The following is a 27,665-nucleotide window of genomic DNA, read 5'->3' on the forward strand; positions in this document are numbered from 1 at the left end:
TAAGGGTATTATTTTTTATTATGAATATCAATAGAGTTGACACGTCACAGATAAAGATTCGTGAGATCGTATTACAAAAAACCTACTCTATTTTACGATTAACCAATTGGGTTCGATCACGGGTCAAAACAATGCTTATAACTAATTACGCAAATCCTTATTATTCCCCTCCAACTATAATATTAATAAATAATTTTGTTAAGAAATGCACCGCTTTCTTCTCCATCGATCCTAAATCTTTCCAATGGCATCACACATACACTGTTAGTTAAATACATTGCATTATAATACATACATATCGAAGCAGATCTGGTTTTAGGAAAATGGATTCTTTTGATGATGGAGGGTTCGTCGTTGATCCCGCAAACGACTTCGTTGAGGGGATCCAAGATGACATGCAGTACGGTTCCGAAGGTGGCAACGATGCCGAACCACCGCCAATGGGCCCCGAAAATAACATGCACTACTCAACAGATGATTATGGCTATGGCGGTTATGAGAACGGGAAGCCGTACGGCGTGGCGGATGACGATAATGAAGGGATTTTCACATCGCCTGATGGCGGAGGCGGAGGACCTCTGCTTCCGGAACCCAGTCAGATGCGTGAGGAATGCTCCGCTTTTCGAGAGTGGCGTCGGTAATTAATTACCCTTTTCCTGGAATATTCTTATCATCGAATAACATTATTATTGTTCGATCATATGATTGCCCAGATTCCGACGAGTCTACGTGCGTGAGGTGCATGAATCTTCGATGATTGTGAATTGTATTAATTAATGCTTTAAATCAGCTTTTTATTTCGTAGCAAATTCGTGAATTTTCTTCGAGCTGGTTTCATTTAAGCTTGCCAATTCTCTTCCACAGAAACATATTTACGTGTAGCACTCCAAAGACATATTTTTGGGAAACTTACATGTAAATTTTCATATTTGTTCAAAATTTGAGTGAAGTGAGTTTTTCTAGGTGGGGGGATATTTCCAACTCAATCCATATGTGTCACCCATAGCAATTTTGGTTGTTCGCCCAGGGTGGCATGAACCTCTATGCGATTCGAAGCTCAATTCAATGTCTTCCCATTTCAAAAAGTTGCATAAATAATGATCAGGTTATTTCTTACGAAGATTGGTTCGAGCCCTGGATCATTAGATATTTGGAGTGACTGCTCTGAATATTGAATATTTATAACTAACTCGCGTGTCTTGACACCAAACTGGTGATGCACAGGTCAGGATTGTAAGGATCATTTCTCTTCAGGAGATTTTACGCAGCGTTTATCATTACTTCGAAGAAATTAAGTGAGAAGGCATTGCTAACACATTGGTTAAATGTGTTATAATATCAATTTATGCTTTTGGCATCTGAAATTTGGTCTAATCCTTACGATCCTCTTCAGAAAAAGAGTACAAAATACGAACATTTCTATGGCATGAATTTAACATCTCTCTTGTTTTCATGTTAGTCTACGCATGAATCTAACACTTATCTTATTTTCTTTGCAGCCAAAATGCCATTTATCTTGAGGAGAAAGAGAAGAAAGAGAAGGAGATGAGGGATCAGATAATCGCTGAAGCTGAGGAGTACAAGCGGCAATTTTACGAGAAAAGGACTCAGAATTGCGAGACTAACAAGGCCCAGAATAGGGAAAGAGAGAAAGTAAATTCAAATTTCATGTTTGATACATATAGTTTTTAGAAATTTTTGACTTACGAATGAGGAATTCCTTTTTTGCGATTTTTTGGTGCAGCTTTATCTAGCCAACCAAGAGAAGTTTCATAAAGAAGCTGACAAGCAATACTGGAAAGCGATAGCGGAGATCATACCCCGTGAAGTTTCCAAAATCGAGAAGAGGAGAGGCAAAAAAGAAGACGAAAAGAAAGTTTCGGTTGAGGTTATTCAAGGGCCGAAGCCCGGGAAACCTACCGACATGTCGAGAATGCGACAAGTCCTCCAGAAGCTGAAGCAAACTCCTCCATCCCATATGATTCCACCCAAAAAAGACGAAGCCAAAGAATGTAAGGATGCCAAAGACGGGAATCCTGCCACGCCAAATCCATCTAAGGATGGAAAGGATGGGAATTCTGCCACGCCAAATCCATCTAAGGATGGAAAGGACGGGAATTCTGCCACGCCAAACCCTTCTAAGGATGGAAAGGACGCTACACAAACTGCATCCCCTGCTGAAGTGGACAAGCCTGATTTGGACACTAAAGCCGATGCTGCTCCTAAAATAACGACCTCTGATGCATCGTCCGTGAAGACAGAGACCCTTGCTAATGCCTGATGAGTATTGAATCTTATATCTATATATAACAAGATTTTGTGGTTGAGTCTTTATTTCAAGTTATTTGTTGTTACCATTATGAGAAGTAATAATCTGTTTTGACAAATTTTTTGGGGCTGCGAACGGGCATTGTCCTAACTTGTTTTGTGTTCCTGTTTTCTGTAATAAAATGAGTATCACTTGGTCATTCTCCAAGTTCCTTGTCCTCACTGACATGCATGCAATTTTTCCTGCCATTACAAAATTGCTTGGAATTTTGTTTTGGTGCCCTCTCATTAATGTAAGGATGAATGCTTGATAGAAGAAAGCAAGCCAGCAGTTCAGTTACTTGATTATGATAAATCAAATCAGAAAATACAATCCCAACAGTTCAGGCAGGAACAAAATAAATCTAGCTGTAAAATCAAACCAAATCGTATGATTTGCATCAGTTTAAGTTAATCGAAAAAACTTATTTAGTTCAAATTTTTTATAAAAAATAAATCAAATCAATCGTTATTAATATAATAAATTGTGTAATATATTTTGTTAGTTTTGTTTTGATTTTTCTTGGATACAAAAATATTTTATTGATTGTAAGTTTGTATTATATATGTTAATTATTAGTAAACTTTGTAAATAGAATAATTAGATTGATGATTTATTTAATTTATTGCGGAATTTAGTCTAAGTAAACATAACCACAACCAAAAAATTTTACATTTCAAAATTCTATAACCTACTAAATTATAATATCTTTTGTACTAATTCATTGTGAAATTCAAAATAGTGTTGTGGAAGGAAAGCATCAACGTATCTCTTTTGGCTCAAGCCTCGTTGCGTTTATCCTTCTGTGAAGACGCATTCCATTCTGCTGTTTACCTTACCCTAAGTTACATAATCTGACTCCAAATTATTCCCTCCTCAAGGTATCACGCCCCGGATTCTAGATGCGCCAACTCCGATGTCGTTCAATAATAACATAATCGTGAATCAACAAGTTCCGTAGTTCTATTTCAAACTTAACTCAAAATAATCATATCTTTAAAATAAAAATTCCGAAAACGAAATAAAAATATGGAAGCGTTTTATAACTTAAATAAAATGAAAATAGACGTAACTAAAATAAGTTCTCATAATTTAACATATTCTCGAAATAAAATTATCCGGAGGCTGGTTTCTGTTCGTTTTTTGGTGGTTCTCCTATTTCACGGAGCTCTGAGAAACAAGCTGTGGTTTCAAGCACGGAAGCTGAGTAGCTTATTTGGATTCAATCTCTTCTTCCGGAACTTCACATGCATTCAACTCTCTGGTGTTCCAGTTGTATGGTGTGACGATCTTAGCATAATTGCATGAAGTGCTGATCCGGGTTTTCATCCACGCACCAAACACTCGAGTTTGATCTACACTTTGTCAGTGAAAAAGTCATTTCCAAATCTCTTGCCGATCAATATGTTCCCTCTCTTTCGATCAAATAGCAGAAGCTCTCACCAAGCCTGTCTGCTCTCTCGTTCAATCGTCTGAGGGACAAGTCAAATGAAAGTATGGTCCAACACTTAGGTGCAGTCCAGAAAGGCTAGGCCCCCTAAAAAAACTCGGCCCATAGTATCTTCAATACACCAGTCGATATTTGGTTGGATGACACTGTACACAAGATCAAGTGTGAATATAATACAATTTTCCACGTCTTTAGCAATTTATTATAATTTCTTAAATCCAATTATAACAAATATTTCTCTCGATAATCAAAAAGGAAGAAAAAGAATTTGCCCGTTTCGAACTGATCAACCATTTCATGTGCTGGTAGGCTCAGGTTCGGTTTAACTTCAGCAGCTTTTTATGCATTCGCATCTACCGACAGAATTTTGGACCGTGGAACAACCAATTACTCGATCTTATTTTAGTTACCTTCACATTTTGAATTTATAACTATTCCCAGATTATCCTTAAAATCTTTATTTGTGTTGAATTCATCCGTAATCGTAACTTTTCGTAAATCGTAAGAAGACTTTTTATGGTTGAAAAAAGAAAGGAAAAAAATGTCCTTTATGGTTGAAAAATTAAACGAGAGTCCGTGCAAGGGTGTCAATTCGGGTGGTTTAGATCGGGTTGAGCAATGGTACTATTCAAAAATTGCTCAACCCGAACTCAACCCGAAAACTTTCAACCCAAATCTGAACCCGAATCAATCCGATCAACTTGATTTTGAATTTTTTAAATTTTTTTAAAGAAAATTAAATAAAATTCAAAAAATATTTTTAAATTTAAACACATAATAACAAATTATCCCTCATATATATGATTTAAATTTCAAAGTCTAATTGTAGAAAAATAAAATAAATTTACTAAATCAAATAAACAATTGTTTAAAAATAAAAATTATTCAAAATAAATATTAAATTATGAAAAATTTATTATATAAATATACAATAAATATTTTTCAGACATACAATAAATAAAAATGTAGGCAATATTTATTAATTATATTTTTTAAAAAAATTTATAATATTCGGGTCAACTCGGGTAAACCCGAACCTAATCCAACCCGATCATTTTTCGGGTCAGCTATCGTGTCCAATCCAATCTGACCTGAACCCGAAAACTCCAAATCTAAACCTAATTTTTTTCGAGTTGAACCGTGTGTGTGGTTGGTGGGTCGTATTTGATTTTGACACCACTAAGTCGGTGGACATAAAATGTTCACAAATACATGTGTCCAGCAACCTCAAGAATGCTTGGGATAGAATGTGAACCCACGTTTATTGATTCCAGCGACTGTCGGCCGAAAAAGGTCGGAACTTGTGAACATGAAAGGTGCCCCTATAAACATGTATGTTCCCAGCACATGCTCTACCTTGACCCACATGCATGCTTTTTAAATTCTTTAATTCTTGAGCTACCCTCTGATTCGGAATTCACAATACAATATATATATGATTTACGTTATCTTACGCCAAATATTATACATTTAATTTTTTTAAAATTTATTTCTAATGACCATATTAGAAAAGGAAATTTGTTCCTAGATTTGAGAACAATGATATATATTTTCGACGATAATAATAAATGTAATAGCAGTTGTTGTAGCAAAGGCATTGGAAGAGACAGGGGGATTGATTGATGGATAGAGACATGAGATACAAAGTTGACAAAATTTAAGTTACCGTTAACCAATATTGTTTCTTGGGTAGCAATTTGTCGTTATCCGTATTTGTAAAATTAATTAATGTACTAAAAGCACTAGAAATAATAAAAAAAGTCTCACATCAACCAATCAAATAACACAAACTCCAATTGCTACACCGACGATCAAACAGTATTTCCCAACTACGATTAGTGGGGAAATATGAAAACACACAAAAAGAAAGAAAAAAAAGAAAAAGAAAAGAGAGACGACTACTTATTTTCCCACTTACTAAATATTTTACAAACTATGGAATACGCACTCTCTCCTTTGGAGAGGGCTACTACACATATCACGATTAACAAACATGCATACACTTGCAAGCAACTAACAAAACAGAGAGCAACTCTAGGTGTTGTATGTTTTCGAGTCCACACGAGATTTGGATCGAGAACCAGAAGGGATTTCAGGAAAAGAAGTTGAGGCGAGAGGTGTAAGTGGCTTTAGGGGTCCAATTTCTGGGAATCACGTCCCTGGCCGAGAGCGTTTTCGCGGTTGAGAGTGTAGTTAACTTCACGGAGAATGGTCCTTGAAGAGGTCCAGCAATAATGCACCAATTTGCACCCCATATATGTGTCATATCTAACCATTGGTTTGAATTTGCCTGCAATTAAATTATACACGAAATCTTTTCAATTGATTGTACACATTATAATGAAATATGCATTTGTAAAGAAAAAAATACATGACAAGTTCGTCGAAATGAAAGGCTCTTCAGTCAGTGTGGGTGATATTTGATCAATAATCATGAGTTCAAATACTTTACACATGTAACACATAGTTTACCAAATTCAATTTAACATGATTTGCACATTCTACTATTTTAACACAAAGATTGTCATTACATATCGAAAAATAACGATGACATATTCTATCGTCATTTAAAAAAAAAAAAAAACCAAAAGGGTTGTTATTCGTTAATTCTTTGCAAAGCAAAGTTAGATAAGCGGTTGGATCACATAAGAGGCTACTTTTAGATAGTCGTGCAAGTGGGGACTTTTTGCAAGAGACAAAGAAGCCCCCTCCCCCTTTTGACTCCGAAAAACAAAAAAAAAACACTTGTTGTCCCAATATCGCACTTTCACTAAAATAACTTAAAAAGCAAAGCAAAGTCTTTGAACAATTCCTTTTAACTCGAGAATTCGATCCATAGAGGTTACCCTTATAATTCGCTTTCACATTTCAAAAGGGATTTTCCTAGCTATTAGTACAGTACGCGTGAGTGGTGATTTCTTTTTGTTAACTTAAAAAAGAAAAGGGAAAATTAGGCACTCTAAAGTCTGAATAAGTTTACCTCTCTTATGTGCATGGACCCAACATCGCCATCTCCATCCTCAAATTCAACTAAAAGTGAGAGCCAAAAGTTTGTTGATCCTTCATTCACTCGAAATGCAATGTTTTTTCCTGGATACTTGCATGCAGTCCTGCGTAGCTCAAATTCAAATAACGTAGTTTAGTTTTAATCGAAAATCTTAAAGATTACCTTAATTATTTAGGCTAGAGACATGGTTTTTCTCGAAAATCTTAAAGATTACCTTAATTATATAGGCTAGATACATGGTTTTAATCGAAAATCTTAAAGATTACCTTAATTATATAGGCTAGATACATGTAGGGTCAAATTTCAATACATGTTTTGTTTGGTTGGCCAATAATTCTTGGGGTTGATTATTACTTTAATAAGTCACTAAATGACAAAACTAAACAATAAGCCCGTTAAAGACACTGAATCATGAAACGGAAATCGTACCATCACATGATTCCCTACTGTTATTTACCTGCGGTACATGACAGAGATTTCGCCCCGGTTTCGGAGCAGGCCGTGACCACCGGCGACCGCCATGCGGCCGAAGGCGGCGCCGCTGAGATCGAAATGCGTGCGCCCGTTTGAACAGTAACCGCCGGGGCATTCGTCGGTTATAATGACTGTCACCGCCCTCCTCGAGCATATGGAATTGTCCAAGCACTTCACTTTATAGCACGCGCCGCAGCCCTCGCCGCCCTTGAACAGAACGGGGCTCACTGCTCCAACTCTCGCCCTGAACGGCTTCACGTCCACCAGAGATCCGTACCCACACGCCCCGCCGTCGCTGCCGTCCCCTTCAGGGCTACCGTACCAAGTGGCGGTCGCTGGGTACCAATGCAGGTCGGCCACCGCTGCGGCGGTGACCACCAGAATGCAGACAAGAACTAAGTAGAGTATACCCTTCATAATGTGGAAAGTTAATCGTCAAACCACCACCTAGCGGCGGCGCGTGGGAATCGAGGCGAACTGTCTGCCGACGTATTTTTTGTGGAGTTGGTATGTGGAAACTTTGAAACAGGAACTGGGTAACAGGTAACTGCATGTATATGTACAGAACAAACTCTGCTATTTACTTGCGTCGCTCTTTTTTGTTCGCTTTACATATATCAACTATTTTTTTATTTGCTACATTTCATTTCTTTTTTAAATTTAAAATATAAAAAAAATTAAAAACATATAATATATAATATTTTTCATAGATAATAACGTCTTACAAAATTTATTCGTGAAACTATTTCACATGAGTTTTCAGTGTTGCTATATTTATGGTTGCTACTCTTATATTTTATTTCAAAATAAAATATTTAAAAAATATGTAAAATATATACATTGACAAAGGGGTGATTTAGAGTTATTTATATTTCAAATCACAAAAACTCTTCTGAGACAGTCTCACGGATCAATTTTGTGGGTCGAATCTCTTATTTGAGTCATCCATGAAAAAATATTATTTTTTATACTAAGAGTATTACTTTTTATTGTGAATATCGGTAGGATTAACCCGTTTCACAGATAAAGATTTATAAGATCGTCTCACAAGAGATATACTCGTTCGAAATGTGGAACAATATTTTAGATTGGACGCACCATTTTCCATTGAATATAATAAATAATAAACTATCACTAGAGATAACAAAAGATTTGAAGTCGTTGCAATATCTATATAGAATCTATTTAAAACTTGTTCACATCAAGTGGTCTGTTGATTATATGTTATGGACTATCTTACAAAGTTAAAGTGGGACCTGACGACAGTTAAGGCGTTAAATCCGCATGACAAAAATCCACGTGTCTGCTTTTAGGTGTCAATGCCTATTCTATTCTTTCATAAATGAGTGTTAATTTGGTTATATTTTGATATATCAAAATATTTCATTAAACTATTCGATATTCCTGAAGATTGAAAATCTGAAAGTAACATATGATATTTTAGAAATAAATATTTTATATCTTATATTGATATATGATTTTCAAGTACTCGATAATATATAACAAATTTTGATATTATGACACATTTTTTTCGGATGAAAATTAGGTAAAAACCTTGAAAACTGCTATTAATATATGATATTTGAGTATTATATGTTACAGATCTAACAATAATATATGATTTTCGAGTATCCAAACATGTATAACAAATTTTGACATTAATGACATATCTTTTTCATATGAAAATTCAGTATAAAACATTAAAAATCTTATATTTATAATATGATATTTGAATATTAAATATTTCAGATTTAACACTAATATATGATTTTTTAGTAACCAAACATGTTTAACAAATTTTAACATTAATGACACATGGTTTCTTCGAATAAAAGTTGGAACAAACATTAAAAATGTAGTACTAATATATGATATTTCAATATATATACTCTTTCAGATCGGTTACAAATGTATGATATTTGACCACACAAACAAGATTAGAAAATACTGATATTATTATAGTTGTTTCAATTTTATACTCAAAATTTTATTTTTTTACACCAGATCTAAAACAATTTGTTTTGAAATATCATATATATATATATATATGTTTTCAATCTTTTGTAATTCTTTCGTAATGAATTTCACAGGAAAAATAATTTTGGGCCCAAAGAGTACATTTCATAAGAAGTTGATCTAGGCTAAAATTTGTTTATATCCAAAAGCAAACTGTCAAATATAAGATTCCGCTGTCACAAAAATGGAACAATTACATGAATTTCACAACAGTTAATGATATTTAATTTATTGGTATCAATTACAGAAATACAAGAGCTTGAAAGCTTAAGGAATCCATCTCACAAAATGCATATTTATCTTATCCATCCTTCTTGCCTCGTGGATTAGTTCTGGTTGCTAACATAAGGAGACAGAAGGGATAATATGAAATGTAGCGTGCTATCCTATTACTTGATGTAAATGGCATGCATAATGGAATCAGGAGGACCAACAAAACCGAAAGGAACACAAAGCCTATGACTAAAACAACAGTACTCAGCCAGTGAAGATTACGAACCACTAGGAATATTCCGGCCGTGAAAGCCACGGACATCATGGTAAGAGCAATCACCAACAACGGTTGCGCTACGGTGATAGCATCAAGCACTAACTTAAGATCACCTAATTGAGCCCAAATGAGAGATACGGCGACAACTATGGAGCTATACATGGCTATAGTGTCACAGAAAATAAATACGTGAAAGGCTGTTTTCCTTAACATTGCTGCCATGCCAATGTTTGTCTCAGAGATGCTATACCCACCAGGCAAAGTGAAACCGGCTGCAAAAGTTATTGTGGCTACAAGAGTTGATACAAGTAACAGAGTGTTAACTCTGTCCTTGTATTTTTCCGTCCGATAGCTCGAACCCCGTTTGCTTTTACTCTGCCTTCGAGGTGTTCCTGCTGCTTTCAGGGCAGACCATGTCAATCGCTGAAAGACGTTAAGAGTTGATTAAACAACCTCAGTGATACTTGGACCAACAAAGTTCATATAATTATGATGGATAATTACATTGCCGGAGCTTATTTTTCTCTATGTTTTGTAGTACATGTTAGAGTAGATGCCCTGCAAGCAACGGTTGGCTAGGGAATTTATTGACTCAAGTGAAATAAACAATCTTTATTTTAATATAATTTAACTTTTTATGGTCTTGTTATACTTTATCTGTATACCCATGCAAACAGCATAGATAAAGTCCTTGATTATGCTTTAATACAAATGAATCGTAATTCGATGTTGAAACTCATTTGTAAACACTGCATATTCTAAATTCGTTCCTAGTCGATTCAGCTGCCTAAAACAGGGATAAAGGTCGCTTGAGCTCGAGACTAGCATCTGTGATGTTGTGTACTGCGTTTTTTAGTAAGGGCATGGAGATGTCCAAACATGCAGATGGGTAGTCATATGATGATTATACCGAACAACCCTCCCTCGGACTTTCCAAGTGGTTATCATTCATCGAGAGGATAAGTCCGTGGTTATGATTGTACACCATTAGTCCTTACGACCCGGGACAACACTGAGGCTCTATATGCTAGGGCTGTGCTTTGACTCGTTTACCGGCTCCAGGAGAGTCATCAGGTGGCGAGGTTGGGTACAGTTGCGACACATATAGGAGCCAGTGCATTGTAGTCGGGGATTCATCGCTCACCTGCGGGTGTGGATATCCTATGTGATCTGATGTAATAATAGTGCATGGAATCTCTGGCCAGAGTATGAGATGTACGTTAGAGAAGGAGTTCTCCAACCGTACATGCGATGCCACTATTATAGTTATCACATAGTTATCGAATTATTATGCAACCCTCGATGAACCAATGGTTGCAGATTCGATCGGGATATATGAGATGAAGGGACCGTACTGTACGTTGATAATAATCGACTGGTTCTTGCAGGCACTATCAGTGATACCTAGGGGATCATGGGGCGATGCTACTAGACGCTCTTACCATGATCCGATGGGTGCAATCAGAAATGAGTTCTGAAATTCTTGATCAAGGAGTTGATGAAAAGATTGGGGTTAACTAGGGTAAGCCCGAATAAAGGATTATGTCCTGAATCACAAAGAGTTGTGAACCCACGGCTAGCTGTATCCCTGAACCATTGAGGGTCATACAAGCACTGGTTTACTTGTTCCCGTTGAGGTAATAAATTCAATGAGTTAAATTTATAGAAAACGTTGAGATAATAAATTCAATGAGTTGAATTTATAAGAAATAAGTTTGATATGATCAATCGATAAGCTTATAAATAAAGTTTATAAAAGTTTATAGAAATTTTGAGAGCATGACTGTTAAGACAGACAAAGGAGTACACATGCCTTATTTAGACGTTGATGATCTCGGAATTAAAGTGTGCATCATAATAACAAACAAGTTGAAATTGTCACATCGATGATATTGGATCGTCGATCGGGATTATGATGAGATTAATGTAATGGGAGCATGGATCATGGGCTTGTAAGAGTATAAACCCATCATGCAACTTTATTAAAGTTCAAATGGACTTTAATAATTAATTATATTTTAATTGTGTTAAAATATAGCCCATTAATTTTTTATTAAATATTGTATTGAATTATGTAATATGGAGATATTCATGATACCATAATTTAAAAACTTGCACACAAGCAAAATAATAAATATGTATATTTTCGAAATATGCATGAATTTTGGTGTTGCTGATTCGAGAATCATATACATAATGTTTGAAATCCATTAACTTAATTAATGTGATTAATTAAGGAAACTACAATTAATTAAAATAATAAAATATATTATTTTGGTTAATTTATAAATGGCATGACCGAAGGTTTGAGAAATGAGAATTGATTTTCCCAAAAGTTTTCGGTGATTTGGCATGCAAATAAATTTTAGAATCTTTAATTGACTTAATCAATCTAATGAATTAAGTAAATAGAAGACTAGAAATGATAATAAGGATTTAGATTCTTATTTGACAACATACGCATGCATCCGAAAGGCTAGAGAATAATACAAGATACTTTCGGCTCTTCCCAATGCCAAGCGGCTCTCGAAAGTTTGGTTCTTATTCCAAGAAGTTTTCGGCAATACATTGAGTCGTCTTCTTTGTATTCCATCTCTGCGCAAAAGTTCTTCTAAATTTCTAGTGCAATTTAGAAGAGGAACAAATATTCCAGTCGTGGACCGGATTAGAAGATCGAAGAATGTTCGTAGGGATTTACAACAAGAGCTACGTCCGCTAATACCGGTGTAGTTGGAGCCAAGTGAATTATTCACTAAGGTATAATACTAAACTCCTTATGATTGTTAATTTATTAAAATCATGCGAGTGCTCAAACAATATCTTGAATGTCAAGATCTAAAAATTTTTAAAACTTCCGCTGCGTTTGGGCGTGTAAAAAACCCAGATCCGACAGTACACCGAAACTCAATTATCGAATTTCACTTGTACTGGTGTCATAGAAGAAAGTTCTATATGGTTAGTAACATATCATGTTTCCTCTAATTTTAGTTTTCTTTTTACTTTAATCCAAACGGACATTTTCCCATTTTTTAGATTTGTTTTTCCTTCATTCTTTTCTCTTGTTAAGTTTTATCAGGTCCGGGGCAAAACAACTGATTTTTTTTTTTTAACATTTTTAAGAATGGCTGTGACTATCTCCCCTTCTTTTTTGTGCAGACAATTTATTTGCACAGTGATTTTGGAAATATGATAACATAGTTTAAAGCCTTCATTTACAAGCTAAATAAAATCTCTAATTTTTTTTATTCATCAGGAAAGGTAGAAGCATCCATACTTGCTTAAGAAAGAAAGTAGAGGAATTCATAGTGCGTACCTGGCGAAATGGGGGATTATCAAGCATTTCAAAGTCAGCAGTATCAAGAGCTGTCACCCCCTTATCATTGCTCGACGTAATGTCCACTCTCTTGTCCCATGTCAATGCATTTACAATTTCAGGATGCCAGTTTATGGCGGCCAAATGCAGGGGTTTATTTCCATATTTATCGCTCATATTTATAAGTTCATTGAGTTCGGGATTGTGGAGAATGTAGTTGACTACATTAAGTTTCCCATTTTCAGCAGCAAGGTGTAAAATATTTCGACCATTTTTGTCGAGCAGCTCCACCGGATCAGCAGGACAGTAGTTAAGCAAAAGGCATATGGTAGCAAGATGACCTTCAACGGCAGCAAGATGAATAGGGAGCGAGCCACTTTTGTCTCTTCGAGTGGCACACGAAGCATTCCCTTTCAACAGATAAAGAACCACCTCGACATAACCTAATGAAGCAGCATAATGAAGTGGTAACCTCCCTCGACCATCTTGTAGTTTTATGAATCGTGGGCTTGAATTTAATATGACTTCTAACACATCTGTATTTCAGGAAACTATAAATTGAGCATTAAACAATCAAAAGCATATACGCTAGTCGTATGTCTTTGCTTCTAACCAAAGCTATTCATGAAGTGCTCAGCATGTAAGAAAATATTTCCAGTCAAAAGACTTGGAGTTTCTTGAAGTTGATATGATCAATGCTTTTTATAATTTAGAATACCCATGTGTTCCAAAAGCAAAACAAATGCAAGATGTGAAATACCTAGTTTTTTGTTCACAATAGCTGCTTCAATGGGAGACTTCTCCTTGAACTGATCATTTAACCGTTCCTGGTCTGTTGAATATTGAAGAATTGAAGAAACACAGTCTTTCAAACCAGCTTCAGCCGCCAAGTACAACCCATATATTCCTTGTTTGTTGCGGTAATATAATAGCTCAGGATCTTCTTTGATCAAATATTGAACAATAGATTCTCGACCATTGATTAACGCTTCGTGGAGGGCTGTGTTTCCTCTTTCATTCTTTGCCCTCAAGAAATTATTCTTATCTGCCTCATCTTTAGTCTCTCCCTGAGACTCGGGTACATATGAACCCAATAAATCATGATGAATTAGCACCAAGGTTTCCACCATTGATTCATTTCCAGCTTTTGCAGCAAGATGCAATACGGTGTCTCCATTGAAATTCTTTTGGAGTATGATGGAGTGATATTTGGTTGCTATATAATTTACCATGCCGTGATTTCCATGTACAGCTGCTACATGAAAGAACGTATTCCCAATAGGGGTTACCCTGCTCAAAATTTCACTGGAGGATACATGGTTAGTCGCTGAAACACGATCGAGGATGCTGCTGAAATCGTTTTGCTTGCCGTTTTTGGCAGCCAGATACAAGTCATAGTCCTCGAATATGTCTGTGCTTTCCGATCCCATTGTTCCTTGATTGTCACTCTCTCTGCCATTTTTGGCATCCAGCTGTCGCAAGTCATAGTACTCGAAATCATCTCCTCTCTCTAGCTCCATGTGCAAATCAAGCTTGCCCATATGCTGCAAATGAGGAGAAAAACCGTAGATCGGAAAATGGAAACTGGGAATTGTGCGAAAAGAGGAATGGGTTCTTCATGTTGACTCTGGAGTAATCACACCCATTCTCTACGTCCACAGTCAACGATGAAAAGGATTTTTTTATCTTATTTTATTTTTTTTGAGATTGGAACCAGTTCATTAATCAAAAAATGCATTGATTTTGATGACTCGAGCTGTAAAAACATATGCATCCACGTTGATTTTGATGACTCGAGCTGTAAAACATATGAATCCACATTGGACCTACTCTTTCCACTTTTTTTAAGAAAAAAAACCACATTGAATAATCTTTGAAATACGATTATAAAAAATATATATTTTATCTTAAAATATTTTTTAATCAAAATTTTATAGTTGCCAAAAAAAAAAATTTGCTTAATTGTTAGTTCTTGATAAGTATTGTGATACTAAAATTTAGCTAAGGGTACTCAGCTATTGGTCATCTAGAGCACCTGCGGCTCCAAGCATGGTTGGTGGACAGGGTTGTGCAGCTACAATGTGTAATCTTCATCTACATCTGAGGCAGCACCTCACAATGGCAATGGGGTGGTGCTACATTGCTTAATTGTTAGTTCTTATCACAATATCAAGAATAAGCCATTGAACAGAGAAGAAAAGCAACTTCCATTAATCTCCAGAAATTGTACAAAATGAAGAATGAAAAACTTGTTACATGAAGTGAATGATGCTGAACTATATATACATACATGTGTGGTAATGAGCTAAGCGTGTGTTTCTAATGTGTGTCTAATGTATGGTAATTGTTACCCCTTAATTTATCTATCGTCTTGTTTACCACCACATCATATGAACCTAGTCAATGGACATTGATCGTATAGTCATGAAAACCTGGAAGGTTGGAACAAAACTGATAGTAAAGTGGGATTCATGAACAAATTATGTAAAGTATATACATTTATCATGGTTGTCAAGAGCTTCCATTGGTTCATGCGGATTGAACGGAGAAGGGATCATATATGGTTAAAAAAGTTACGATATAGCCTGCTTTAATGCGATCAAGAAATGCATGGGTTAAGATTCATCCAGTTAACCGGGGAATACTAGACATAAGTGAATATTTTTACCTTTTGGTCAAATGTTTTCCTCGATTTTTTGTAGACTATTGTTTTATGGTCATGTATGATTTGTAGTCTGTTGCGACCAAGATATTGCAGCAACGTGTTCTTGATTCAAAGATTGAGGTGAAGTAATTTCTCCTGGTTTGTTGTGATTTTTTGTGAATGGGCTTGGCTGCTTGACTGTTAAGTGCATAAAGAGTAGGAATTCCACTTTGAATTCAATTTTATTTCTTTTCCTTCTTTTTTATATAAAAAAACTTCTGTTCTTTCTCCATCAGCAGTATGGTAATGGTTTTTATTGGATGTTTAAGTTAATGAAATGCAAAATTGCCCAAATATTCTGAGTTGCTTGAGCATTGGAACTGAATATGAAGACTAAAGTTGTATAATATTGCTTGCTTCTCATTCATTTAGTTTTCGCCTATGACATTAATTTGGATTAGAAGGCATTACTTGCGTAAAAAAAAAATCCTTCAATTTCTTAAGACTATTTCAATCCCAGTCAGTGTATGCAGTTTTACCAATACTCTGTTGTATTGTATGCTTGGTCTACATCTTTTATTTCAATTCGGAAGATCTGCTCTTTGAGTAACAAATTTATGTTCATTTGATTAGCGTCTCTCGATTTCCAGATTAAGTACCTGAGCTACAGGAAAAGGGATTCTTTGGATTAAGCATCTGATTCGATGATTTGATCACTATCAAGCACTTTTTTGTATTGCATATTAGTATCAGCATATACAACTTCGATATTCTACCTTGTTTCTTCCTTTCCAGCACAGGCTTTCTTGATCCTCATAATTCAAATTTTGGAGCTCAGTGTTGTTCTGCTGCTTCTCAGATATCCAGGGAAGCCTCAGTGTGAACTTTTAGATTTCTTTAACGCTGACAAGACTTCTCGGCAAAGTAGTTGGTTGCTAGCATCGATGCTTGGCTTTGGATTTCTTTTCTCATTGGTTTTCTTTACCTCAATAATTGCAGCAGAACTGGTGATGCCCAAGGTGAGCTTGTGAATATTGCGTTTCTAGATTTAAAAAATTGAAGTAATTTTTTCCAACAGTAAACTAAAAGAAGAAGTCAATTGAGATACGACTTTCCTATCTTGTATAATCACAGGTCAAAAAATTCTTGTTTGTGATTTTTATGTATCTCTTTCTGCCTGTAATATGCAGAAGCCTGAATTGAGATCATCCATATAGCATTGCAGCTTTCGTTTTTTAACCACTGAGAGTTTGAATTTGTTGTAGGGAAAGGACATAAGTTAAAAGGAGTCGTTTTATTGAGCAAAAGGTGCTGTATGATTTATAAATCTATTATTATATATAAATATGTCAATTCAATTGTGAATTTACTTTGTCACCCCTAATAATTATAAATTAATGTCATTTAATACCCGTTATCATGTCGCTTCGAAAAATCGTGGGGTCCACATGCCACATACACATTACATTAATATATCTATTCAGCCACATTCATTTTAACATTCACACTCATTATTTGTAGGTCCCGCTATCCACTCATTCATCTTACTCTTATTTTATATTAAATAAATTTAATTTCAAATTTTTTAAGAAATTTAAATTATTATTATTTTATATAATAATAATTTGTTTTTATATATTCAGTACGTAAAATAATTTAATTTTATGAGTGTCATTTAATTAAAATTAAAAATTTATTATAAACCTAAAATAAAACGGTACAACATATAATAATAAATAACACTTGCATAAAAATATTAGAAAATAAATTAAACTTAAGAGAATATGTAAAATACTAATTGATCGGAGAGTTACATTAACGAAAATGAAAATTACAATGAATGAAAATTATAACAAATGAAAATTACAATAATCGAAAATTACAATAACTGCAAATTAAATATTCCATCTCCCCCTAATCTCTTGACATAGACGTTCGTGGATGATAAGTTGCTCATATGTCATTTGCGAAGTATCCTTCGAAAGGATTGCATATTCCTTTAGTTGAACTTTGGCCATAGCAGCTTTTGCTTTCATCTCCTCTACTTCAAATTGTTTTTGTTGCATTTCAACTTCACTTCTTTCATGTTTGTATATTCAGTAAACTTTGCAAACATATTGTCCAAGTTTGTTGTCATAAACTCCATGTCTGATCTCGTTTTACCTTTTCCCTTTCTTTTTGCTGCCTTCTGACCCATTGGACGATTTTCTTCTTCAATTAGGTCTACATGTAGACTCGCATCTTGGTTGGATGAGGTGTTGCTTGCTCCCGACTCTGAGGTCCTTGCCTTCTTCGTGCTAACATGGTGATCAACGGACTGTGGAGTAAACATTGGACGGTCTTTTACGATCCTCCACACATGCTCAAGATTAAATGCGATGCCGTTATTTTCCGCACGATATTTTTCATACGCAAGTCGTACTATATCCTCATCACTGTGGCCGCTACGATATGCACTATAAATACTATTGTAATTTGCATTGAAGCGATATACTTTTTTTTGGATGGTATTGTGCCAGTGCGATCGTATGACACTTGCACTTCTATTGGGTGTACCTGCGGGACGATTGTCATTGTAGTAGCTTGCAACACGTCCCCAGAAAGCTTCCGCCTTTTGATCATTGCCGATGATTGGGTCATCGCTGATAGTGACAAACGATCTCGCTAAGACCTCGTCTTCAACCTTTCTCCAGGTTGACCGTTTTTTTCTACCCTCAGCGCTTGAATCCACATTCTCCAAATTTACGACTTCAATTGGGGATTCACGGTCGGACAATTGAGTCTCTGGGATGAAAGTCGGAGTGACCGGTTCATTTTCCGTCGGAGAAATAAATGGCATACTGGTTGCATGTGGATTAGATGGATAGTTTGGTGGATATGGATTATATGGATAATTTGGTGGATATGAATTGTAAGGATAATTTGGTGGATATGGATTATGTGGATAATTTGGTGGGTATGGAAAATATGAATATTTTGGTGGAATTTTCGAATTTTGGGAAGAAGTATTTTCTTCCGGATTTTTTGGATAACTCACGAAATTTCTAAAAAACCCTCGGTAATTTTCATCCATTTCGGAACAAAGTAGGATTTAAGAAATTTTTGAAAAAAAAGATTTTGAGATGATGAAAATAGAAGAGAGAAGATTTTTGGAGTGAAGAATAATATGTTTTGATGTTTGAAATAATTTGTGTAGTGTGTGAATATTTATAGATGAATATATTATTTTTTTTAATAAACTAGCCGTTAACTAGCCGTTAAAACAATTTTTTAATTTTAAAAACAAAAACAACCGTTAGTTTTTTATTTAACATTATTTTTTAATTTATTTTAATTTCCGTTTTTTTTTTAAAACATACAAATTTGAAATTTAAATTAATATATTAAATAACATTAAATAAAAAAAATTCATCACGTGCGTGGGGCCCACGTTCAGCGACGGGTTTTGAAAATCCGTCGCAAATAGCGACGGTTTGGTACCGTCGCTAGTTTCGAATTTTTTTTTTAAAAAAAACTGACACAGGGTATGAACGCCTAACGCCCACTCACATTGGAGAGTATAACACCCATTTAACACCCAATGTGGATGCTGTTAGAAGTCCATGAGATAGGCCACCATGATATCTGCAGTAAAGGTGCAACGTACATTTGGTCATTCAATGCTTGTGTCGGTTTTTTATTATTTTCTGTTACTCACGAGAACAATGTGATGATTCTCGGGATTATTCCATCCTACCCCTGCAGGCACTGTCTGCAGGGGTACATCCAAGGGACGGAATTTTTTCATGGCCCAATTTTTTTTTTTTATTTTTTTTTTTACCATGAAATGGAATCCCAACCATTCATATGGGGTGCGGGCACTGCTGCCCCCACACCCAGGATCGAACGAACCGATTCTCGGTCATTCTCGGTCATTGTTACGAGCAGATCCTTAGCATATTGGGTTATGAATATGTCACCAATAAATGCAGTGGCACTTATTTGGTAAACACAATTTTCCATCTTAAATAGCCCTCCTTGCAACCTGCCCTTCGTGTTTAAATGTTTTGTTTTCTTGTGATAGATAATCTGCAAAAGGGCTGCGTTTTCTGCATGAAGAGTGTCGAAGTTCTCCTCTCATTCATCGGGATGTGAGGCCAAGTAATATATTGCTCAACCAGGATTTTGTTCCCTTGGTAAATCTTTGTGGCTCTTGCCTTCTTTTACGAGTTTTCATGCCGGCACTTGGTAGAATAGTGGAACCACGTTGCTCAATAGTTGAACCATTCGAAAAAGGTCTCTAATGAAAGAAAATACGAGTTCAAAATCTTTAAGTATCTTCTTTAGATGTTCTCTTAAGGCACCTCTTGGTTTATGGAATGAGATGATAAGGATCTATGATATATGGATAATAAATTGAGATGAATAACATATTTTCTAATGTTATGTTGGCGGACATTGCTCAATAGGTGCCTTTCAAGAATTGTTTGTTTTTCCCGTAGGATTACATTTTTTATCTCGGTATATAGTGTATTTGTGAGCCAGGGTCATTGATCACGCTTTGTAATGCGCGGTCGGCGTACCTCTGCAATTTCCGCATATGTTGCAAAGTATGTGTTTAATTAATTTTGTTCATCTATGGGTGTCGACTTCGATTATATGGTGTTATCAGTGATTGTAATGATTGCAGCAGCTGTGTGATGTTGTTGGGTCTGGTGATGCACATGACGATCGGGCCGTCTCTATCTCCGTTGGTGAGTTAACTTGTTTATTTTTACTCTTACCATCTTTTTTAGAGTTCAGTTTTTCCGGTTATGCTTTTGTGAGAAGTATTCTAATTATTAGTTGTATCGAAAAAGAATTTGTTTTTTTTTTTTTGGATTAAACAGTAAGTTTGTTTTAAAAAATTGAAAATTAAAATTCTTTTTTTTTGCAAAAATTTACATTGTGGATCAGTTGAGCTTTCAAAAAAACTCGGTGCTTTTAAAGAAAAGTATAATTAATGTCATATATATGATTAGCTATATACTAAGGCATAGTTTGGTACATGAGATAAGGGAGGGATTGATAAATAATCCTCCTTATCTCATGTTTGGTACCTTTAAAAAGCCTATGATATTATCATGGGCCCTTGATAAATAGTTTTTTAAAAGGATAAAATGTCACTTCTATTAGGTGTGATAATTTTAATTTAATGATAAAATACACTACAAATGACTTAATTGCCCTCAATTTATAAATGATTTTTATAAATCTATGCTAGTAGGTAGAATTAAAATCAAATAAATATTTTTATATATTATATAATATGATAATTATATAAATGAATTCAAGATAATTATATAAATAATTTTTATAAATATCAATAAAATTATTAGTATCACTCTATTAACCTTAAAAATTGATATTTGACTTGACTCACAAAATCAAAGGCTCAATTATCATATTATATAATATATAAAATTAGGTAAAAATAAATAAATTATGCAAGCACTATCGGCGCATGAACAGATAAAAAATATGAACTTATGCAACAACTTTGAAATTATAAAATTTATTATGATAAGGTTAATTTTGTCATTACAATCTAATATATAAATTTAATCACTCTTATTAAAATCATACCAAACATTAATTATAATATCCTACATCTTATTTATCCTTAACTTGACTTTATATTATATATCACATGTTTATCTTATCATGTGTACCAAACTATACTAATAGTATAAATTGTGTCTTAATTTTTAATCAATTAAATATTAGACGTAGTACTTTGAACACTAAACTTTTGAGGGACAAAAATGTCTAGAATCAAATTGTTGATATTAACATTAACTTGCTAACTACTTCTAATTGTACCGATTCAGAAATGATGAAATATAAATTTTTTAAAAAAATTTTAAAAGTTATTAGGGAACAAAACTATTACTTTTGAAAATTATATATACATACTCAGATACTTGCATAAGACTTACATTCATAACAACTAAATTTAAAATTATATATTCATTATTCGAAACATATGTCTATCTTACAGTTTCCACCATAGTATATTAAATTTGAAGAATCGGTTCTAATTAGTCTAATTTTATATATGTAAAGGAAAAAATTTAAATAAATATTAAAATAAAACAACCAACAAATTAAAAAATCGTTTTATCAATACATTTTGGTTACGTTATTACTATTTTAGTTTCACAATGTATCATGGGAGCGAGAGAAAATATGAATGTCTTCGAGCACATAAATTGTGGTTATAAGCTATACGCCACATTCAAAATAAAAAAAATTTGTATTGGTTAAATTTTTTTAGCTCATATTAATGTTCCTTATCATAAGAGAAAATTTTGAATGCTCATATTATTTAACTTATGAATGAGATCTGATGACAATTGCACATATATGAAACCTTTGAAAAATAGTATGTTTAATTTTAAAGTTAACGGATTTGTCATATAAATGCTTATAATAATATAATATATTATTTTTTAAGTAAAATAAAATAATAAATTACGTGTATATTTTTTAAATTATTTATATCATCATCATTGTAGTTATGTTTTAATTCAATATAAGCATAATATTATGATTATCTGCATACTTTAAAGCTCGTGCCGACTTAGATCAATATTTAAACTTAGCAGTGACGTGATGATTATTTCTCATCATGTGTTGTTTACTGCATATATAACGGTATGAAGGGTATGTAATACATATTGATATTAATATTTGGAACCGTCTATTATTGAGCATCTTTCATATATAGTATTTGAAAGGGCAATTATTTTAAGTAAACTTCATTCATTGTTTGGTTTTGCATCCAGCCGTCCCACTATTTTTTTTTACCGTTTTGAATATGTACCATTCTTTTGCATAAATAACATTTTTATATACGATGTGAAAAGAAATTAATTTGAAGTAGATATTATGCATATTTTATTTAAATCAGTATCAAATATAGGTTTTAAAATAAGCGTTAATAAAATTGAAATGTAAAGAAAAAAATGAGCCACGTGAATGTAGGCAAGTAATCGAGACTCATTTATAATCATGCAGAGGTCAAACTTTGTTTTAAGAAAACATCATGGCTTAAAATGAGCTTAAGATATATAGAGCATAAATATTAATAGCTATTTATTTTATTAAAACCGAAATATGTTTTTGCAAAAAAATGTAATATTCTTATTTTAATTCGTAATTATATTAAAATAAATTTACTTGATTCCTTTATATTTTTTTGCTAAATTTATAAATCAAAAATCGAAGTTATTATTCTTATTTTTATCTAATACTTGGATCTTGAGATAAAAGCGAACATTTGAACAATCATATATAGATTTTAACAGAAGAGGTAAAAGATTAACAAATAAAGCATCAGACAAGTAGGCAAGTAATAAAACTGATTCTAGCTGAACTCTTGAATATATGATTTTGACGCATTATAATCGAGTTGAACTGAAGCTTTATTTAAATAATAGATTCATGATTTACGAGCTTATTCAGATTGTATTGAGTCTAAAATAGCTTAACAAAAATAAAGCTAAAATTTAAATAGCTATTAAAATTTGAATTAAATGTACGGAAAATAGTATTCTTAGTTAAATGCATAATTTTAGTGGAATAAATAAATTTTGCAAATTAATTTATAATTGTTATAAATAAAAGTTTAAAATATAAAAATAAGATATATATATATATATATATAAATATATATATATATAATCTAATAGATGATTAATTAGACTACAAATGAACCATTGAAGGATAAAATATAAGTATTAAAAAAGAGAATATAAATTAATAAATAAAGACACATACAAGTAGGCAAGTAATCGAGGTGAGCTGAGCCGAAATGGATTATCGAATATATGAGTTGGATGTATTTATAATCAAGATGAGTTCATTTTTTGTTTAAAGAATATATTCATGTCTCACGAGTTTGTTATAGTTGTTGTCAAGCCTAACTGAGATTAAGAAATATAAATCATAATATATATAATCATAATATAAATGGTCATCTAATATTTAAAAATTGTAATATACCAGATGATTAATAGTGTTCAAATAGTTACTAAATTGCCAAAACCTTTACTGCCAGGCTTCTGACCCAATTTTTCAATAATTAAAATACGAACTAATGTCATTGTTGTTTATTGTAACAATAATTATGATTTCAAATTGTGAATTTACATCTATGTCCTTATCTTCATTAAATAATATTTATAAATACATGTAACTTTATTTGTTTTTTTCCATCTGTTATTTAATGGAATCTAAAGTAATTTGAAGAAAAAAAATTTAGATTCCATTTATTATGATAAAATTTGCACTCCATTTTTTCAATAACCTTATATTTTTAATGAAGTTTAAAATGATGACAATAATAATTTTTTTCCCTAACTATTAATGATTTCTAAAATATATTGAAGTAAAATGATATGTATTTACCTTTTTAGCGCTAAAAATTTAGCTACCATTTTTTTAGAATGAAATGTAAATTTATCTTCCATTATTTTTAAATAAATTTGCATTCATTTTTATTTTAAAATATTTGTACTTCTTTAATAAAATTTAAAATAATATTAATAATAAATACATATTTTTTTGTTCTCCCATCTATTAGTGAATTCTAAAATAAATTGAATAAAAAAAATCCGTTCACTACTTATTGGAATGAAATTCACACACTATGTTTTTTTAAATAACTATATATTTAATGAAATTTATAATGAATAGAAGAATAATGAAATTTACATTCTATTTTTCAAAAAATAAATATATTCTTATTTTAGCATGTCCATTTGTTTGATTTCAATATTACAAATAATAAGAATACAATTTTTTCCCTAGAAATATAATACAATTTTAATGAGCCATTACTATATTAAAAAATATTTTTACCTCGACTCGATTATAAACACATCAAACTCACAGATTCAATAATTTGGCTCGCCTAAGCTCGATTGCGTGGCTACTTGTATGTAACTTTATTTATCTATTTCTTCCGCTTCTTTTAAAATAAATAATTTATCACTAAAATGTCTGTTAGTAAGCTCATGGGTCAACTATTAGAAAATTATTTTTTTTATAATTTTGATATTTGCTTTGTATATTTCACGCTTTTACTTCTAACAAATTTAAAAATATATATTAAATTTATTTATTAGAATAAAACTACGAATTAAATAAAATTATAATATTTTTATTCTAAATATATAATACAATTTTTAATGACTATTTAAATTATTATTTATATTTCTTAATCTCATTTAGGCTTGACAACAACTCAAAGAAAATCGTGATCCATGAATATATTTTTTAAACAAAAAATGATTTAATCTTGATTATAAATACATTTAACTCAAATACTCATAGTTCGGTTCAGTTAGCTCATCTCGATTACTTATCTACTTGTATGTACCTTTATTTATACATTTTTATATTCTTTTTTTAAACTTATATTTTATCGTTCAATGGTTCGTTTGTAGGCTATTTAATCATCTGTTATATTTTATATATATTTTTTATTTATATATTTTACACTTTTATTTATAACAATTATATAATAATTTGTAACATTTAAATATTATACTAAAATTATGAATTTAACTAAGAATACTATTTTCGCTACATTTTAATTCAAATTTTAATGGCTATTAAATGTATGATTTATATTTGTTACGCTAATTTAGTCCCGATAAAATCTTAACAATCTCGAAAGTCATGAATATTTTCTTAAATAAATCATCAGATCAACTACATTATAAACGAATCAAAATCATAAATTCAATAATTCAGCTAGAATCAGTTTGATTACTTGCCTACTCGTCTGATGCTTTATTTGTTAATCTTTTACTTCTTCTTTTAAATTCTATATATGATTTTTCACATGTTCGTTGTTATCTCAAGATCCAAGTATTAGATAAAAATAATAATAAATACACCGATATTTCATTTATATATTTGGCATAAAAATATAACATAATTAATTAAATTTATTTTAATAAATTTACAAATTAAAATAGGAAAATTATATTTCTTTTCAAAAATATGATTCTGTTTTAATAAAATAAATATCTATTTAAATTTATGATTTATATTTATTAAGCTCATTTTGAGCCATGATATATTCTTAAAACAAAGTTTGACTTCAGCACGCTTATAAATGAATCAAAATCAAACATTATAAACCTCGTTTCCGCTCATCTCGAGTACTTGCCTACATTAACGTCGCTTCATTTTTTTCCCCTTTCATTTTTTTAACTCTTCTTTTAAAACCTATATTTGATACTAATTAAACCCATTCGATTCATTGCAAACATCCAATTTATTCTCACATGGTCAAACCCAACAGCTCCAAACACAAACAAGAAACTCATATGGCTACACCCAACGTTGTCATGATTAAAGATCTTAAGGAAAATCAATCTGATGTCGTCATCGAAGCTCTCGTTCTTCGACCAGGCTATGAAACCGAAACAAATAAAGGTTCCATAAGAATCAGAAAGTCGATACTCATTGACAAGCTGGTATGTAATTTAAATATTATTCCGACCACGCATCGTAATATCGTCACCTATATCAAAATAGGAACATCTTCACAATTTTTTTTCATCTTCGCTTAACTGATATCAACATCATCTTAATATATATTTTTGGTAACCATACTTTATCCTTTATTTGTGTTATCATTTGCTTTCTGTTTATTTGTAGGGAAATATGATTTACGCTATTATGTTCTCGAATGTGATCTCCCAATTTAAGACCTTGTTGCACACCAATAAAACCTACTTGATTTGTAATCCACTGGTGAAGAAAATACACTTCAACTGTGTTAATGTCAACCCGAGCATCGAACTTACTATCCAAACAAGGTCTGTGATTATTGAATTTCAAGCTATTCGACCAACGCTGCCAATGGGTATCAACTTCAAGAGATTTAATGAAATCACTCCTAAGCTTAATGCAAATGAAGACCAACGTAAGTGTGAGAACCTGAAATTCCAGAAGTAGCAGTAGCAGCAGCTAGCAAATTTCAGCAGAAGCTAAAAATTCCAGCAGAAGCTAATATTTCAGAAGCTGGTATTTTTCCAGCAGATTGAAATCCAGCAGCAGACAACAGATAAAATCCAGCAGCAGCAGCACGAAATCCCAGCAGACAGTTACTAATTCAGACCATAGCTTGTAACTGAAGCATTTAACACGAAATAAAGATTGTTAATGTCAAATTATGGCCTTAATTGGGAGGCTAACAGTCAGAATTTCACCTATAAATATCACCCTCAAACCTCTGAATTGGTTTACCAAAAATCTGGAGTTATCACTTAAAATTAGAGCTAAGAGAGTACATTTTCGAAGCTGTAAAATCCAGTAGCAAGGCAAGCAGATTTCCAGACTTCAACCGAAATTCTTTAAGCAAATTACAGTAAGTGGACTTATGTATAAATATCTTGAAACCCGTTTGATACTTCTGTTTCTAAGTTCAGTTTCTGTATGTTTGATTTCTGATATATGATTTTGAAGCACTGAAACTCCCTAGTGAACTAATGGTAGGAATATATATTCTGAACATTTCTGAATTCTGATTCTGATTCTGATTCTGGCCTCACCCCTTAGAGGAGAGAACATATAGGGGACTGATATCAGTTTAGCCATGAAATTCACTAACATGCTCAGTGCTTACTAATTCTGATTTCTGTTCTGAAACCTGTGATATCTGAATTCTGATTTCTGTTCTGAAAAGATGAGTTTCTGTATATTATTGTATTACTGTTTTTGTTGAAAATGGTTTCGAAAACTGGGAGTTATTCCCGCCTCTGCTTACTGAGTGACAACCATATCACTCACCCACTAAACCCATCTCAGATAAGAACGAGGAAGAAATATTAGAGGAGAAAGAGCAAATCCAGTTCTGGGGCTGGTGAAGAAGATTATTGTTTTCAGTTTATGTTATGTTATGTTAATTTCGCTGTATCTGTTAA

General features: G+C 32.8%; 4 protein-coding genes and 1 long non-coding RNA gene across 7 annotated transcripts; 2 read left to right on the forward strand and 3 right to left on the reverse strand.

Annotated features, from left to right (window-relative positions):
- The first annotated feature begins 220 nt into the window (after positions 1–220).
- Positions 221–2,471, forward strand: LOC142538020 (clathrin light chain 2-like). The gene is made up of 3 exons (XM_075643465.1): positions 221–637; positions 1,500–1,653; positions 1,745–2,471. The coding sequence occupies exons 1-3, from the start codon at positions 324–326 to the stop codon at positions 2,279–2,281; spliced, it is 1,005 nt and encodes a 334-aa protein (XP_075499580.1). The 5' UTR covers positions 221–323; the 3' UTR covers positions 2,282–2,471.
- A 3,056-nt stretch (positions 2,472–5,527) lies between these two features.
- LOC142535560 (expansin-B16-like) lies at positions 5,528–7,794 on the reverse strand. The gene is made up of 3 exons (XM_075641815.1): positions 7,223–7,794; positions 6,739–6,868; positions 5,528–6,048 (listed from the first exon to the last, which is right to left on the reverse strand). Exons 1-3 carry the CDS (start codon positions 7,654–7,656, stop codon positions 5,851–5,853), a joined length of 762 nt encoding a protein of 253 aa, XP_075497930.1. The 5' UTR covers positions 7,657–7,794; the 3' UTR covers positions 5,528–5,850.
- Positions 7,795–9,434: 1,640 nt separating this feature from the next.
- On the reverse strand, positions 9,435–14,692 carry LOC142535566 (protein ACCELERATED CELL DEATH 6-like). 2 transcript variants are annotated; one of them, XM_075641821.1, is made up of 3 exons: positions 13,819–14,692; positions 13,059–13,501; positions 9,435–10,168 (listed from the first exon to the last, which is right to left on the reverse strand). In XM_075641821.1, exons 1-3 carry the CDS (start codon positions 14,597–14,599, stop codon positions 9,557–9,559), a joined length of 1,836 nt encoding a protein of 611 aa, XP_075497936.1. In that variant the 5' UTR covers positions 14,600–14,692; the 3' UTR covers positions 9,435–9,556. The 2 variants fall into 2 exon arrangements, with proteins under 2 accessions (XP_075497936.1, XP_075497935.1); XM_075641820.1 differs by having other exon boundaries at positions 13,059–13,594; positions 13,819–14,691.
- Positions 14,693–17,743: 3,051 nt separating this feature from the next.
- Positions 17,744–18,541, reverse strand: LOC142537841 (glutathione S-transferase T3-like). The gene has a single exon (XM_075643327.1). It carries the CDS (start codon positions 18,539–18,541, stop codon positions 17,744–17,746), a length of 798 nt encoding a protein of 265 aa, XP_075499442.1.
- Positions 18,542–19,576: 1,035 nt separating this feature from the next.
- Positions 19,577–26,943, forward strand: LOC142538021 (uncharacterized). Of its 2 annotated transcripts, XR_012818630.1 has the most exons (5): positions 19,577–19,686; positions 19,766–19,877; positions 20,372–20,435; positions 26,039–26,213; positions 26,398–26,943. It is a non-coding gene; the product is annotated as an uncharacterized LOC142538021 (long non-coding RNA). The 2 variants fall into 2 exon arrangements; XR_012818629.1 differs by having other exon boundaries at positions 26,039–26,943.
- Positions 26,944–27,665: the final 722 nt, after the last annotated feature.

Source organism: Primulina tabacum, chromosome 2 (assembly GCF_025594145.1).
Source record: "Primulina tabacum isolate GXHZ01 chromosome 2, ASM2559414v2, whole genome shotgun sequence".
NCBI classification, from domain to species: Eukaryota; Viridiplantae; Streptophyta; class Magnoliopsida; order Lamiales; family Gesneriaceae; genus Primulina; species Primulina tabacum.

Excerpts from the sequence above, each read along its gene's own strand:
- LOC142535560 (XM_075641815.1), bottom strand. The coding sequence starts at position 7,656 with ATGAAGGGTATACTCTACTTAGTTCTTGTCTGCATTCTGGTGGTCACC. Across the intron at positions 6,869-7,222 it reads ATCTCTGTCATGTACCGCAG|GACTGCATGCAAGTATCCAG; the intron begins GTAAATAACAGT and ends TGAGCTACGCAG. Across the intron at positions 6,049-6,738 it reads GGTCCATGCACATAAGAGAG|GCAAATTCAAACCAATGGTT; the intron begins GTAAACTTATTC and ends ATTTAATTGCAG.
- LOC142535566 (XM_075641820.1), bottom strand. The coding sequence starts at position 14,599 with ATGGGCAAGCTTGATTTGCACATGGAGCTAGAGAGAGGAGATGATTTC. Across the intron at positions 13,595-13,818 it reads TATTGTGAACAAAAAACTAG|ATGTGTTAGAAGTCATATTA; the intron begins GTATTTCACATC and ends CCTGAAATACAG. Across the intron at positions 10,169-13,058 it reads ATAATCCCCCATTTCGCCAG|CGATTGACATGGTCTGCCCT; the intron begins GTACGCACTATG and ends AACGTCTTTCAG.
- LOC142537841 (XM_075643327.1), bottom strand. The coding sequence starts at position 18,541 with ATGCCATTTATTTCTCCGACGGAAAATGAACCGGTCACTCCGACTTTC.
- LOC142538020 (XM_075643465.1), top strand. The coding sequence starts at position 324 with ATGGATTCTTTTGATGATGGAGGGTTCGTCGTTGATCCCGCAAACGAC. Across the intron at positions 638-1,499 it reads GCTTTTCGAGAGTGGCGTCG|CCAAAATGCCATTTATCTTG; the intron begins GTAATTAATTAC and ends TTTTCTTTGCAG. Across the intron at positions 1,654-1,744 it reads AGAATAGGGAAAGAGAGAAA|CTTTATCTAGCCAACCAAGA; the intron begins GTAAATTCAAAT and ends TTTTTGGTGCAG.